This window comes from Hemitrygon akajei, chromosome 7, assembly GCF_048418815.1.
Source record: "Hemitrygon akajei chromosome 7, sHemAka1.3, whole genome shotgun sequence".
Classification (NCBI taxonomy): Eukaryota; Metazoa; Chordata; class Chondrichthyes; order Myliobatiformes; family Dasyatidae; genus Hemitrygon; species Hemitrygon akajei.
In genome coordinates this window covers 95,885,190-95,902,189 of record NC_133130.1, presented here as the reverse complement: position 1 = coordinate 95,902,189, position 17,000 = coordinate 95,885,190, and the positions used below count along the sequence as shown (strand labels likewise).

The 17,000-nt window shown below is 42.2% G+C and overlaps 1 protein-coding gene across 1 annotated transcript in view; it reads right to left on the bottom strand.

Annotated features, from left to right (window-relative positions):
• The window catches only part of LOC140730700 (glycogen phosphorylase, brain form), a 107,620-nt gene that overhangs the window by 34,738 nt on the left and 55,882 nt on the right, over positions 1–17,000 (bottom strand). The window contains exons 7-11 of the mRNA XM_073051491.1: positions 14,656–14,738; positions 12,717–12,860; positions 6,658–6,750; positions 3,898–4,044; positions 2,136–2,299 (exon numbers count right to left, since the gene is read on the bottom strand). Coding sequence (XP_072907592.1) covers positions 2,136–2,299; positions 3,898–4,044; positions 6,658–6,750; positions 12,717–12,860; positions 14,656–14,738 — 631 coding nt within the window. The remainder of the gene's footprint in view (positions 1–2,135; positions 2,300–3,897; positions 4,045–6,657; positions 6,751–12,716; positions 12,861–14,655; positions 14,739–17,000) is intronic.

Below are 17,000 nucleotides of genomic sequence, written 5' to 3'. Positions count from 1 at the left end.
CCTTTACAAGTAAAAAATTGATTTTATTTCTAAAATTAGAGCCAGCGGCTTTTAATCAGGTGCGCTCTGTAGTCCGGAATCTACGGTAAGTGTTTATGCTTCTTTAAAATCATTCTCCAATTTGGCTAAAATTTACAGGCAACATTATCAATTTTTACAGCTTTAAAAAAGACAATGCAACAAAGGACACTTATTGCAACAGCAGCAAGACCTGAATACGTCAAACACAACAAACAGTCACCCTGCATGAACGGAAAATGTGACATTAAAAGAGACATTCACGAGACTTTTGGACTAAAACAGTTTAAGTGTTTTGCCTCAATTTACAAATGATATCCTTTGAGTCAAAACAAATGAATACATTTTTACAGGTATAAAAAGATCAGAAAAACAGCTTCCATCGTCATTAAGAACCCCACCACCCAGGACATGCCCTTTCCTCATTGTTATAATCAAGAATAAGCTACAGAAGCCTGAAGGCACATACTCAGCAATTCAAGAACTACTGCTTCCCCTCCGCCAGGAATCCTAAATGGACATTAAACCCATGAACACTACTTGACTTTTTAAAAAAAAATTCAGTTTTTTTTGCACTGCTTATCATAATTGAACTATACACACACATACATATTTACTGTAATTCAGTTTTTTAAAAAAAATTATCATGTTTTGCACTGTACTGCTGCTGCAAATTTAACAAATTTCATGACATATGCTGGTGATATTAAACCTGATTCTGATTCTTTAACACACGAGGAGCTTTTCATCTCTCTGGGCCTATACTCGCTGGTACAGGATGGAGGGGCGGGGGTAATATCCTTGAAATCTGCTGGATACAGAAAGGCCTGGATAGGTGGGCCACGGAGAGGTTGCTTCCACTAGTAGGAGAGTGTGGGATCTGAAGGTACAGCATCAGAATGAAGGGGGAAGGCCTTTAGAACTGAGATGAGGAGGGATTTCTTCAGCCACAAGGTGGTGAATCCACGGAATTTGTTGCCATCAGGTGTAACTATGGCAAGCCATTGATAGCTTCTTGATTGGTAAGGTTAAGGGGAGAATGGGGTTGAAATATATATATTTTAAAAATCAGCCAAGGTGGAATGGCAAAACAGCCTCGATGTGCCAAATGGCCTAATTCTGTTCCAACACCTTGTGGTCTGATTTTAAAAAATGATTCAGATCAATACGAGTTGCAATAAGGCAAGACAGTGAAACAGTAGAGGAGGAAGGTGGGAGAAAGGGCTTTGCTGGTCACCCTACCCAGTCAGGCCTACAAATCCTGCTGACTACAGAAGCTGATCTTCACCCTTGATAATGTTTTGAGTAATCAGTTGAATAAAATAAAATCATTTTAAAATAGCCAGTGGACTGATAGCTTTAACTTTATGGGTGTGGGGAATACAAAGAGGTGGGAGTTCTTTTGAAATATTAGAGCGAGAAGGGTTAAATTATGGAGGCAGGTTTTATAGCACATACATGGAAACGTTGTGGCTTAGAAACAGTCTATTCATGTTGACTTCCTATCAAGCCATCATTTCAATCACATTCCTCCTTTCTTTCCCCAAAACCTGTAAATCAGGTTTCCTCAAGTGTCCATTCATTTTCAGGAAACGCCTTGATTGATAGGCCTCACATTAAGAGGCGACTTTACTGACATTTAAAACGATAAATCATTTGATGCAGTGAATAGAAAGAAACTTTTTCATGTGGGAGGAGAGTAGAAAATAAGATGGCATAAACTTAAAATCAGAGCTTGCTTTACAGTAGTAGAGCAGATGAATATTCCTCATCTCAGTAGAAATTCCCCCAAAATGTTGCTGTAGCTAGGTCAGTGAAATTTTTCAAAATTTACGATGAGATAGATAACGGATAGGCATGGGATGTTTAAAAAAAAATGCAGCGGAGGATAGATTTGGTCCTGACCTCAGTAATGACACAATTGGCCAGAGCAACTGACCTTTTTCAGTTCTCTTACCACTCAGACACATCTGGCCTCTCTCAGCCTGTGAGCTTCGCTAGATTTCCTCACTGACTCACATCCTTTTTGTAAAGTGACTGCTGCCACCACCCAACATTAATGTAATGTTTTAATCCTAGATTTACACAAGGATAGATCTTTCTTTGCCCCCACTTACACTGTGCTCTTCACAATTTCCGAGTGAATTTGTGCAACGCCGTTAACCGCATGGGACCCAACAACGCTTAGGTGTGCCATGTTGATCCTCTTGGGATCTCCCTCCTCGATCAGCGACATGCGTTTCAGACGGTCCATGTCACCAGGATACCGAGCGGCAATGTTCTAGAAGAAGTGAGCACTTGGGTTAGCCAAACCTGTCAACAAGGCTCCATTAGCATTGTCTCACATCTGAATGAGGGGAGTACAGTAAACATTTCAGGCCAAGACCCAGGGGACATTTCAGCAGGGTCTCAGCCTGAAATGTTGACTGTACTCTTTTCCACGCCTGGCCTGGAAAAGAGTGCCTGGCCTGTTGAGTTCCTCCAGCATTGTGTGTGTGCTGCTTTTGCTTACGGTGATATATATGTACTTTGATAATAAATTTACTTTCAACTTTGATCTTAATGAGATCATTTTAGTAAAACAACCACAACCCCATGTGATGTGACATGATTTTGATCAAAATAGCAAATATGACTTGGTTGAACCTAGATAATTAGACAGTAACAATTCCCACTGAGTATCTAGAGGGAAGAACCATTCTTCGAGCCTGAGAAGCTTTGAACAGAAATGTTTGAAACACTACAGAGCAGCATGCAAGAGTCTCCATGTTAAAGGAATGATTTTGTGTAGTGTTGAATCTTAACCTCTTGGTAACAGATATAGTACCGACTGAAACTTTGTTGTTCCAACGACTACTGATTCTGTTACTTGATAAAAGCAGGAAACTCTGAACCGAGTGTGAAATCTAATCTGGTAAAGCTCCCTGAATTGATACAATGGTTTATTCCCTCCTCTGTTTTAGGGAAAATCAGAGCTATTCAACCCTTTCTTTAAATACAAAGAGAATAGAGAAGTAGGACTAACATTAACCTTTGACTTGGATTTGATCAGTTCTGTCACAATATTTACTTGGTGATAATATCTATGGGACAAGACTTTGAATGAGATAATGTGGTTGCTTTTGGATGGAGATATGCATCAAAGTGACACCTCAAACGACAGAACAAAATAACGGCAAAATACAAGAGAAAGAAGAACTAAATCTTGCATTCTCCTGAATATAGAATACTAAGGGGTATTCAAACCTGGAGCTCAGGGTCCCATAATCAGTTAGTCAGGGGTCAATACCAAAGATCAAATCCAAGGCCTGGAGACTAAAAACTGGAGACCTGTCCTGCAGTTGGAGGACAGTCATATGTATGGATGGGGAGGGAGGAAAGGGTTTTGTTTTGCTACTTGTTGTATTCTGTGCAACATGATGCACATGTTATGTTGGCCCGGGAATGCGTGGTGACACTTGCGTACTGCCCCCAGCACATCCTTGGGTTGTGTCACTTGTTAATGCAAAAGCAATGCATTTCACTGTGTTTCCAGGGACACGTGATAAATAAATCTGAATCTGATGTGGGTGTTCTCGTCAGGCAATCTAAATGATCGAAGGGTTTCATTCTAAATTATCAAAAGAGAACATCTTTTCTCTAGAATTAAGGAGGCAAGAGAAAATTACAGCCAGACTCCTTATGGGAAAAGTCAGAGATTCTCTTGCTTTTCTACAAATAGGAAAGATGGGACCTTCTCCCCAAAAGCAGAGCTGATCAATCAGAGGGGTAACAATCAGGGTTTAGTAAGCTGGGGAAGTGTAGAGGGAATGGAAAACTCAAGAGAGACTAAAGAAACATGAGAGAGGAACGTGGCAAAATGGCTCCAATAGTTCTTACGTCTAAATGGCGCTGGTTGATTTCATAGATGAGCTGCAGGTGCCTTGGGAGAAGTCGCTCAAACATCTGCACTGGCCAGCGTTCCAGAGCCTCGGGCAGCACCGTGTGGTTGGTATAAGCACAGGTCTGTACTGTTATATCCCAAGCCTGGCAAGAAAATGAATGACAGTATGAATAACACGAGATGTAGTACGGTAGGGAAGCATGGTCAGGAGGGACAAGGCTTCTTGGTCTGCACAGATCAGCTAGGACAGAGGGCTAAATAAATAAAGTCGCAGGTTAGGACAGGCACGCTTTAAAAACCTTCTCAACTGAAGACTTCCAGTTTACAAACAATTCCACTTCCACTGCCAATTCAATGAAGCAGCTTCCCTGACAGTGAGCAACACCTACACAGAGCATGACAAAGCTGCTGAGCCTCTCAGCCATCACAAATAAAAACAGGAATGAAAGGGCTGCATGTCTCCAGAATAACACGAGAGGAACAAGGGTGGCAGATCAACCAGAAATGATGCCATCAAAAGTGTCATTCGTTAAACGAGGAGCAGCTATATTTCCCTTGCAACAACACCCTACAGACAGTGTTAGGAATTGAACTCAGGTCACTGGAGCTGTAATAGAGTTAGACTAACCACTACACTACTGTACCACACTTCATCAGGACTGCCCGAAACACTGACTGTTCATTTTCCTCCATAGATGTTGACTGCCTGACGTAGTTCCTCCAGCATCGTGTTTGTGCTGCTCTGGACTTCCAGCATCTGCAGAATCTCTTGTCCCTCTGATAAGTTTAATCCATTTGGAGAGCACACAACACTGATACAGTTTACAGCACTATTACAGTGGTGTGGTGTGGTGTAGGCCAGACCACAAGGACAGGTTCACTCCCCCAGAAAACAGTGAATCTGCTATGTTTTACTGGCTCACAATCCAGCTGCACAAAACAATAGTGCCTTTGGTATGGGTGTCTGCCCTAAGCACAGATGAACTTGTGTTTTAAGATTCCAGCACAGAACTATAATGAGAACTTACCAAAACATTTGCTCAACGCTTTTGGATGAGGTTCAAAGATAGACCTGACCACTTTTCTACAACAATCTATTCGTCCAAATCTTGGACAGCTTGGTCAAAGAACTAAACCTTGCCTCTTTCTTTTCCCACTTTAAATCACTTCACCTCTTTCAGATCCCCTCCTGGTGGTGCTGCCATATTCTCAGGCTTACAATTCTATCCCTCAGTTATTCCACTGTCATCACCTTAGCAATTCTTTCCTGCTTCTGATTGACCTGCACTCTTCACACCATCCCATCGTTCTGTGCTCACTGTGTTGAGGCGTGTATTTCATTGTTACCATGTTACTGTGTACTCTGTGACACAAGGAATTTCATTGCAAGCTGGTGTATGACAATAAACTAATCTGGTCTGATACGATTTCATGGCCTTCCCCTTGAATCAAGGTTTTGTCACTGTAGGAAAGGTTCACTGACACCCTGTCCAATCTGTGGGCGGGAAGAGTCAGTGTACCATGTGTACACAGAATGTGAGAAGTTGCAGCCCCTCTGAGTTTCTCAAGGGGGGGTGGAAGTTTGTGGTCCCCTTGGACATTCTGCAGAAGAGCTCATTTAGTGGATGATAACTATTACTTTGCTTTCTGTACTGCTACTTTATTAACCATTGGTCCTCATTTTGTATTGCATGTTTCATATAACTCTAATGAAGTGATTTCTTGTGCTTTAACATGTGTACAGTAACTCCTTTGTTTGTGAATACATGAATGCTCCTTGTGGAATCAAGTTCAATCGTCATCCAACCAGACACATTTATACTGCTAAGTGAAACAGCATCCCTTTGAGGTAAAGGTGCAGAACACAGTACATACCATTACACAAAACGTATATAGTTACTATTGCACATTGTTGTTGCTGTTGTTTCTTTCCACGCCTTGTGGCACATCGGGTGGCAACTTTGCTGCTCCTTTAGCATTTTCCTCTGTTATTCACGAGGCCGAGCTTCTAGCTCAACACTCAACCCAGCACGGATGGAAACTGTGCAAGGACCCAGCCAGATTCGAACCTGGGACCACTCGGATCGATGTCTGGTACAGATGCCGCCACACTACTTTCCAGTTATACAATGGTACATACAGTCACAAAAAATATTATTAGCTCAAGTCCCTGAGTTTCTTAGCCTGAAGACTGATGATGCATGGGATGTTGTTCTTTAGCCATGTTTCTGTAAGAACAAGTATGCAGAAGTTCCTCATCTTGTGCTGGGTCAGTAGACGAACAGGGAAGAGAACACGGAATAAATTTTGAAATATTTTTGTTACAGCATTCTTACTCATGGATGGGCCGCACAGTAGCATAGGGGTTATCATAATGCTATTACAGAGCCAGTGGCCCGAGTTCAATTCTGCTGCTGTCAGCAAGGAGCTTGTACATTCTCCCCGTGACCACCTCGGTTTCCTCCAGCTGCTCTGGTTCCTCCCAGTCAAGAGACGTACAGAATAGTAGCTAAATTAGTCACATGGGTATAATTGGGTGGTGCAGGCCATTGAGCCCAAAGGACCTTTGACCCAGCTGTATCTTTAAATTAATAAAATATAAACATCCTGTCGTCTGACAAAATGAAAGATTTTGATGACGTTTCTGTGAGGTTCCTTTGTACGTTTTGTGTAAGACACCACTTAGACACACTTAGTGTTAATCTAAAGTGCCTGGAATTTGATGTTAAGTGGGAAAAGAGTTGTCATAGCCATACCTTGTCCCAGTCTAACTTCTCCACATCCACGAAGATTCTCATCAGCTCAGGAATAGCAAGCGCAGGGTGGGTGTCATTGAGCTGAATGGCCACCTGTGAATAAAGCAACATCAACGTCAGCTCTCATTTCACTGAAATGAACAGACACTCAGGGTCCACTTTATTAGGTATACCTGCTCGTTAATGTAAATATCGAATCAGCTAATCACGTGGCAGCAACTCATTGCATAAAAGCATGCAGACATGGTAAGAGGTTCAGTTGTTGGTCAGGCCAAACATCAGAATGGAGAAGAAGTATGAAATAAGTGCCTTTGACCAAGGAAAAACTGATGGTGCCAGACAGGGTTGCTTGAGCATCTTGGAAAATGCTGATCTCCTGGGGTTTTCACACATATTCTCTACAGCAGGGGTTTCCAATCCTTTTTATGCCATGGACTGCTACCATTAACCAAAGGGCACATAGACACCAGGTTGGGAACCCCTATTCCAGGGTTAATAGAGAATGGTGCAAAAAACAAAAAGCATCCAGTGAGCAGCAGTTCTGTGGGAGAAAATGCCTTGTCAATGAGAGAAGTCAGAGGAGAACGGCCAGACTGGTTCAAACTGACAGGAAGGTAACAGTAACTCGTAGCCACGTGTTACAACAGTGGTGTGCAGAAGAGCATCTCTGAATGCACAATATGTCAAACCTGGAAGTGAATGGGTTACAGCAGAAGACCATGAACATACAGCCATGGCCACTTTATTAAGTACCTCCTACATCTAATAAAGTGACCATGGAGAGCACTTATCCATCTGTCAGACTCTGAACAGCTCCACACAGATTTTGTCACTAATGTCCCACTGGGAAGGAAATTTGCCATCTACTCCTGGTAATTATCTACATGCAGCTCCAGACCCACCAATATGGTTGAACCCTTGGTTGAGTGGCAGCTCAGAATGAAGAATAAACACTGGCCTTGCCAGCAATGTACACATTTTGTGAATGAATACACAAAAGTGCTAGTAAATGCATTGGCTGGACACTAAAATACAGCTTTTGGCTCACTCTTGTTGTAAAGCTCATTTTGTCTTCTGACTGAAATCTGGTGCAGCACAGCAGCATTGTGGTTAGCGTAACACTAACATAGAGCTAGCCATTGTCTGTAAGGTGGTTTTCTGTTCTCCCCGTGATCGTGAGGTGCTCTGGTTTCCTCCCCCATTCCAAAGATGCATAGGTTAGTAGATTAATTAGAGTAAATTGGTGACGTGGGCTTGTTGGACTGGAAGGGCCTGTTACCATGCTGCATCTCTAAATCTACATCAATTTATCTTAATAGTGTGACAGTGACAGTGCTCTTGCCTCCAAGTCACAAGGTTGTAGGTTCAAGTCTCGCTTCAGAGAACTGTACATCCTTTCTGCATTGACACTCCCAGTAATATTACTATAGGGGTCCTGTTTTCTGATTAGATGTTTGACATTTGCAGGATAGATAAAAGAAAGACCCTTTTCTTTTAGAAGTGTAGGACACTCTACAGAAGAGTGAGAGGCTTGCCCAAGGATCAGTAGTTACCCCAACTAATTAACCTAACAAAGCAAAATAAAAACTCCTCTCTGCACAAATTGGCGGCTTAGCTCCTTAAATTACAGCCACGTGTACTTCAAATACTGTACTTTATTTTAAAGCACACTAGGTCATTGAGGTCATTTATATATATATTTTTGCAAGCACTTCATTGCACAAGCTGTCCCCATCACTGACTTTGCCTCACAATTATAAAGAGAATGCAGCAGGTAAGTACCTCACAAATCAGTAATTTAATCCGGCTTGGCAAGGAGCCTGCAGGCCGTCAGCAAGCGGAATTGGTTAAGTGCAGCTTCAAAATCATTGCTTAATAATGCACCATCATCCTGCTGAGTCATCGCTGCAGTTATTTGTGTTGGTAATCAAACTTCCACTGACAGGGAAAGGGAAAGAAAACGAAGGGAGACTAAAAACAAAATAAGCAGGAGAAGGGAGAGGTCAAGGGTGAGCTGGATAGGGCAAACCTGACAGCGTAGAGCATGTCAAACTCAAGGCCCGCGGTGGAATTATCTTTGGCCCGCGAGATAATATCTAATTACTATTAAAGCTGGCCCCAGTAATCGAAGCGCCTATGGCGTATGATATGGCTAATGCTGAGTTTATTCAGGTACCAGGTTTTCAGGGTTTTTAGTGTTTATTCGGCAATCTTGCTCGGCAGTCTTCTTCATAAGAAACGAAATTTGTAAAGTGAAAAACTTTGTAGTTATAGCAGAGACTGAGACACATGAGAGCAGGCTGAAAAAACGGAGGCAACGAAAGCTGCGTTCGCACGCGTCCGACTGATCCGGCCCGCATGAAGCTGCATTTTGCTCAATCCGGCCCGTGACCCAAAATGAGTTTGACACCCCGTGAGGAAAGAACTCCAGAAAGTGGAGGAAGGAGAGAAAGAAAAATTAAGATGTGAGAATTGGAAAGGTGAGAAGGTCCAATGGAATGAAATGCTTTGGTGGAGCTGGAAGGAATGTGGGAATGAAGAACTATGTGGTTGTGCAGTCGGCTGTATTTCTGGCTAGAAACAGGTTGAGAGACATTTCTCTAGCTCTCAGCTCCATGCATACCAACAAGAGAGAACAAGTAGCTAAACCTCACAATAACTAACCAAGGTAAAAGCAGACAACCAGTTATAGGAAGGAGAAAGCACGAAGTAATGTTGCAACTCTATAAAACCCTGGTTAGATCACACTTGGAATATTTTGTTCAGTTCTGGTTGCCTTATTATGAAAAGGATGTGGAAGCTTTAGAGAAGGTGCAGGGGAGATTTACCTGGATGCTGCCTTGATTAGAGGGCATGTTTTATGAAGAAAGGTTGAGTGAGCTAGGACTTTCTCTTTGGAGCGAAGTTGGATAAGAGGTGACCTGATAGAGCTGTACAAGATAATAAGAGGCAGAGATAGGGTAGATAGCTGAAGGGTCTGCAACGTGCTGTAATGTTCTATGTTCTAAGCCAACAGGAGCTCCTGCAGTCAGTAAACTATATGTTGTACCTCAGTAGGAATACATACAGCATTTGACACATTATTTTAAAAAAACTCGATCTTGGTGTTTGTGTGATCCAAGGCCCTTTAAGAAGTTTGCTCTTCTTCCGATTAGTGACCTGAAGCTGCTGAAGTGGGAATTTATCGCATATGCCAGGTCCTACTTGATAAACTGGTGCTGAGCCACATTCCTAAACTACAGCAGATTGTCAGGCTCATTGAGAGAGGCGGGGGGAAGGATTCCAGTATTACATGTACAGCAACATTTATCTGTTAAGAGTCCTTAAGACATAGGAGCATAATTAGGCCATTCAGCCCATCACTATTCTATTGTGCCTGAATTATTATCACTCTCAACCTCATTCTTCCCCCAAGCCATTAGACTCCTCAATTCCCAGAGTCTAGTCTGACACCAACCTACACACACACACACACTCACTCAACTGAACACCACTCCACTCCCTTTAAAATTTTTGCTTATTTCTTTCTCAATTTCTGCTAAAACATTGTTTACATTTATATTTACATTATTTATTATTATATTGTAATTTGCCCTTTACTGTGCCTATTGTCTTGTTTACTAATTATTGTACTGTCTTGCACTGTTTTGTGCACTTTATGTAGTCCCGTGTAGGTCTGAAGTCTCATGTAGTTTTGTGTTGTTTCATGTAGCAGCATGGTCCTGGAGGAACGCTGTTTCAGTTTTACTGTGAATTGTATCAGCAGTTATGGTTGAAATGACAATAAAAGCGACTTGACTTGATTCTCTGCCTTCTCCCTGTAACCTTTGACACTGTGACTAAGCAAGAACCTATCAATCTCTGCTTTACATATACCCAATGATTTTGTCTACATGGCCATGTGTGACAATGAATTCCACAGATTCACTATCTTCTGGTTAAAGAAATTTCTCCTCTTCTCTATCCTAAATGGACATTCCTCTTTTCTGAGACTGTGTCCTCTGGTCAAGGACTCCCTCATATCCTCTTCACATCCACTCTGTCTAGGCCTTTTAATATTCAATAGGCTTCAATGAGATTACCTTTTATTCTTCTAACCCCCTGTGTGTGGGCCCAGAGTCATCAAACACTCCTCATACTGCAAAGAGAAAACAGGAGATGGTATATCGGGATGGGTGTTGCAGGTGTGAAGGGCATTGCTGAAGGAACCTTGCCTGGTATCCATAATGCATGTAAACATTACACATGTTGATGCTAAACACATCTGTCTGTTTAGCTGGATTTTCTCAGATGACTTTTAATTTCTTTAGTGCTATCAGGGCCACACTTATCCAGGGTGTCCCATCAGAACACTGACACACGGGGACTGATGGCAAAAGGGGATTAGGGGAAACCAGGGAACATATCATTCACCATAGAGTACTTAGTTTCTGTGCTGCCCTTGCATTGCTCACAGTTATGTGACTGCTCCACTAGTTTTCTAGTTATTGGTGACCCTAATGTCAGTGTTCACCAAAAATAACATCAACAGAATGCGATTAGACCTCCACCTCCCCCCATTCAAAATTATTCTTGATTTGTACTTCTGTGGTTCATTGTTTCTTGGATCTTATCAAACCATGCTGGTGGGCTGCACACAGCCCCAAGCTGCAACGGTACAGAAGAGCTAAAGGCCATTCAGCCCGCCACATCAGGTCTGACCATGATGTTGCTCTCTCATCTGCCTACATGTGGTCTGTATCGTTCTGCTCCCTGCCCGTACACCTGTCTGTCTAAATGCCACTATTGTACCTAGTCCTACCACCTCATTCCAGATAACTACCACTCTATGTAAAATAAAAATACCTTACAAGTCTCTTTTAAACTTTCTCCCACTTATCTTAAACACAAGCTCTCTAGTGAGTGACATTTCCACTCTGGGATAAAGACTATATTTCCATCAATACCGCTCATAATTTTATAAGCTTCTATCTGGTTGACTCCCAGCCTCCACTGCACCAGAGAAAACAGTCCAGGTTTGCCCAACCTCTCCTTAAAGCCAATTCTCTCTACTCTAGGCAATGTCCTGGTGAACCTCTTCTGCACCCTCTCCAAAGCCTCCAAACCCTTCCTGTAATGTGGTAACCAGAATTGCACTGAATACTCCAGGTGTAGCCTAATTGAAGGTTTGTACAACTACAACTCGACCACCCAACTTTTCTACTCAAGGCCTTGACTGATGAAGACAAACACACCATAGCTTCTTTGGCATCCCATCCGTGTACACTGCCACTTTCAGGAAGCTATGAACTTGCAGCCCAAGAGTTCCTTAAAGCCTTGCCATTTATTGTATACGTTCCTCTTACATTTGACCTCCAAAAATACAATATCTCTCACTTGTCTAGATTAAGTTCCATCTACCAATTCTCCCCTCAAATTTTCAATTATCTACACTACCTTCGCTATCTACAACTCTACCAATTTTTGAGTCATCTACAAATTTACTCATCAGACAACCAACATTTTCATCCAAGTCTTTCAAATCACAGTTGCTGCAGCATGGATCCTTGCAGATCATCACAGAGCTCCAGTCACAGAAATGCCTCTCCATCACCACCCTACGTCTTCTATGACCATGACAATTTCATATACTCAAAAAACAATCAGATTTGAGAAACAGGATGTCCTCTGCAAAAAGCCTTGCTGATTTTCCCTTTCAATTTCAAGCTTTTTCATCCTGTCCCTAAGAATCTCCTCCGGCAATTTCCCTATGACTGGTTTAAGGGATCTGAGATACATTGGAAGAACAGAACACCGTTGAATAAGAGAATAAACAAACATTCAAAATTTCTATGCAGGAAACATCACTGCGAACGTCCTTGGAGAACTCCTCTAACAATGTCCAAGGGATGATTGACTTTCTCCCTTTGCAGATGATACAACTTCAGCCAGTTGATACAATTCCCTGATCCTCAATAAATGCATTTTTCCTTAGAACAGCACTACTACAGCCCAAATCACTAGAACTCAGCAATATTTGCAATTACATTCCAGTGCGGATCAGTCCTGAGCAAAATTACCTTTTCTGGGAATGTTTCAAATGAGGTTCGGACTGGATCTCGGCAACCAAACTTTGAAGACTTGAAGCGGCGGATGATGTCCTGAAGTGTGGCAGCTACCACAAAGTATTCTTGCTTTAAACGGAGCTCCTTCCCTTCAAAGAACTGCAAACATTTATGCTGGTTAGTGCCATATTTTCTGTAATAAACAAGGAATGCAGATATACATCCAAAGAACAATACAATCCAAGCAGTGGTGGGAGCGTGGCTGCATTTGCAGGCAAAGAATGAGAAGATAGTGGGGACGATGTGGCCAGAACCACTTCAAACAGATCACCACCTGATCCTATTATCACTATGCTTGACAACCTTTTAATAATCCTGTATTCCATTGGTTGACAAGAAACTCAATCGCAGGTTGAAACTCAGCATTCCTTATTCTAAATGATGTGCTGGGATTCTGGTGCATGAATTTTGTTATAATTCATTCACAAGATGTGACAGTCCTGCTGCCTTCAGTACTACAGTCTTGATCATATTTGATACCAACAATTAAGGGACCCTTTGGTTTTAAAACTGCTTCCTGTATTTCCTATTCAGCCGTCCCCCGCTTTACAAATGTTCACTTTACGCCACTTCGCTCTTACAAAAGACCTACATTAGTAAAAACACAAAATGCTGGCAGAACACAGCATCTATGGGAGGAGGTAGTGACGACGTTTCGGGCCGAAACCCTTCATCAGGAGAGAAGTAACATGGGATGGTCGAGGGGGGATAAGAAGTGGGGGGAGGGATGAAGTAGAGAGCTGGGAAGTGATAGGCTGGAGGAAAATGGGCTAGGGGAAGGTGGAGAATTATGGGAAATAAAAGAGAAAGAAAGGCAGGGCTGGGGGGAGATTATAGTGAGGGGGGAAAAAGAGAGAGAAAGAGAACCAGACTAAAATTATAAATAGGGATGGGGGTAAGGGGGGGCAGGGGTATCAATGGAGATCTGTGAGTTGGATGTTCATGCCGGCAGGTAGGGGGTGTATCTCCCACCTAGGTAGCCTCCTACCTGATGGTATGTCCATCATACCAGTGTAGCCATGGTAAATGACCTTCCAATTATCCTGCTGAAAAGCCCTTCATGCATCTCCTGGATACATGGAGGGCTCTTTACTAAACAGCTCCCTGTTTTTCCTTAAGACTGGCACTGATTTCAAAGCAAATAGACTGCTCAACCATTCGGTCCATGTCGATGTTTACATTCCACCTGATCCTTTTCACCCAATCCTTTCAGCATATTTATGTCTTCCTTACATTAACAAGCATTCTCTGCTCTTCACCCTGTGGTTATGTGCTCTCCTTTTCAAGCTTTACCCAATTTCCCAACAGCATTTATTGACAACCAATGTGTGTTTATATCCTCTGAAGGGGGCTATCTTTTCCATCTATCCTATTAAACTCCTTCATAATTTTTATAGACTTCCCTTTTCTCAAAGGAAGTTTGAAACCTTGGAAACAATAAAAACAAAATCCAAGCGAATTTGAGGTTTACATGACATGGAGAAGAGTATAAACCATGCTTATGGAAAAGGAGCAGGGACAAAACGAATTGGGCAGTTTGTGCAGAGGCACAAAGGGCAAGCAGCCATCTTGTGTGCTGTACTAGTCTACTCATCGCTCCCTGGAGACAATCTGTTCTGTTCACTTCAGCCCTCACTACCCTTCCGTTAATCTTCTCCCTTTTGCCCTCCAACCTCTGTATTAGAGAAAATAGTACCAGAATGCCTTCCCATAGGGATTGTGGTACCCCTTCAGGTTGCTGAGGGATTCTGTAAGGAAGGAATTGGGACAACAGGTTACTGTGAAATTCCTGGAAGGATTTTGGAAAAGGGAGTAGTGTGGCGGGAGAGAGAAACAAAGATCTCTAACGGGGAAGCGTGTACCCACTTAACCAAGAGTGCGTCGGTAGACTTACATTGTCATTGGGGTACAGGACTCTGGATATATTCTCAGCCAGGTTTCGATCCAGCACAGCCTGGATATAGTCACCAGTATTAACTATTAAAAGAAAGAAAACACAATCCTCTCGTTAACAATTTATAAAAATTGAACACAATTTCAGTACAACTTAAGTAGAATCTGATCAGAATCAGTTCTGATGAAGGCTGTTGGATTTTGACTACAGTCGGCCCTCCTCATCCGCGAGGGATTGGTTCCGGGACCCTTCGCGGATACCAAAAAACACGGATGCTCAAGTCCCTTATTCAACCTGTCTCAATGCAGTGGACCTTAGGACCCAGCGGAACCCCAGACCTTATTTAACCTGTCTCAGTGTGGTGCACATTAGGACCCGGCGGCGGAGCTCTGAATCCACAGTGTTTCTGTTCACGAAAATAATCATGATCACGATTGAAAATAAAGTGGAAATAATAAAGTGATCGGAAAGTGGTGAAATGCCATCAGTCACTGGAAAAGCGTTAGGCTATGTCGGTCAACGATGGGAACAATTTTAAAGGATAAAATTTTAAAAGGCTCTGCCCCGATGAAAGCTACCATCATTACTAAGCAATGCAGTGGTTTAATTATTGGGTTTTTGATCCTATAAGTGTTTTATATGCATAGAAAGGTAAAATATATACTATATACTAAGACAAACGTTTGACTGACGCTAAATAATACGCGATGCACCTGTTCTGACTTACTTAGTAAGAGAACTTCCGATTTTTTTCAATCCCGATAACCCATGCACATCCTCCCGTATACTTTATAATACCTAATACAATGCAAGTGCTATGTAAAATAGTTGTTTTACTGCATTGTTTAGGGAATAATGACAAGGAAAAAAGTCTGTACATGCTCGAACAACAAGTGCTGGAAGAGCACTTCCGGGTTTTCGCGGTTGGTTGAATTTGCGCATGCAGATCTCGCAGATAAGGAGGGCTGACTGTATTTATTCCCCTACAATGATACCCGACTTGCTGAATTCCTCCAGCATTTTGTGTGTGCTTGTTGCTCAAGATTTCCAACATCTGCAGAATCTCATGTCTACAGAAAACACACCTGGTCTTCTTCAAAACATAAGATTAGGACTGTTCTGTTCAAGTGAGAGCACTCAATTTAAGTTACAGAGTAGGTGTAAGAATGACATTTCCTCTGGTTTAGACATTTACAGAGAAGGGGTTTGCAGTTCCTAAATAAACTATCATCTAACTCAGGACAGTTAAGAATTTTCTTCATCCAGAAAGTAATCTTCAGAACTCTACTAAAGTGGGCCGTGGAGGCTCAGCAGCACAGTGCAGTTAAGGTAAGTTCAACAGAGCTTTCTGAACATCAATGGAATCAAGAAATATTGGAATTACACAGGAACGTGGCACTGAGGTAAAAGCAGAAAGGCAAAAGGGGTGGAATATTCTGTCCATGTTTTTACATAAATGGAATATCAAACAACGAAGAAAGCTCACAAGCTCTCCACTCTGTACTGGGCTCTCTTTGCAACCTGTCATGTTACAACAGCTTAAATGCTACTTTTGTACACTGCTCGGCACGAACAGGCAAAGGGTTACAAAAGTAGGGAGTGTTATAGAGTCCAGATTGATGGGAAATGGAGTTGCAACAGTAACAGCTATTACACCATAGTAACACAAGAGATTTGGCTGTCAGATTTACACTCCTCCTCATAGTGAGGAACTGGAAGTTTCAGAGCATAACTTGTTGGAATTCTCCATTGACTGAAGGGTTTCCAGAATGGTCACGTAACAAAAATACAATTCCATTTAATTACAGATCACTTTCACTGATTGAAGTTCACAGCAGTATGAACCTTTAGGACTCCTTGTTCCCAGATATTCTCACTATGTTGGTAGAGGATGTGGATACTTAACACCATCACATGTTTAACAGAGAAGGCAGGAGGTTTTGTATTTGTGCAAAGCTAGTTTTATTTTGTTTGAGATACTGCTATCACTTCTCAGTCACAATGCACAACGCACGAATATAAAACTGAAGTAGGAATTGATTTATTATTATTATTATACCAATGCCCTTGAACAGAAAAGCAGAGGATACAACCCAGTCCATTACAGGCAAAGCCTTCCCCATTGAGCACATCTACATGGAGCACTGTCGCAGGAAAGCAGCAGCCATTAAGAACCCCACCATCCAGGCCATGCTCTCTTCTCACTGCTGTCAAAAGGAAGGAGTTACAGGAATCTCAAGCCCCACACCACCAGCTTCAGGAACAGTTGTTACCCCTCAACCAGAGGTGATAACTTCAGTCACCCCAACACTGAACTGTTCCCACAACCTAAGGACTCACTTTCA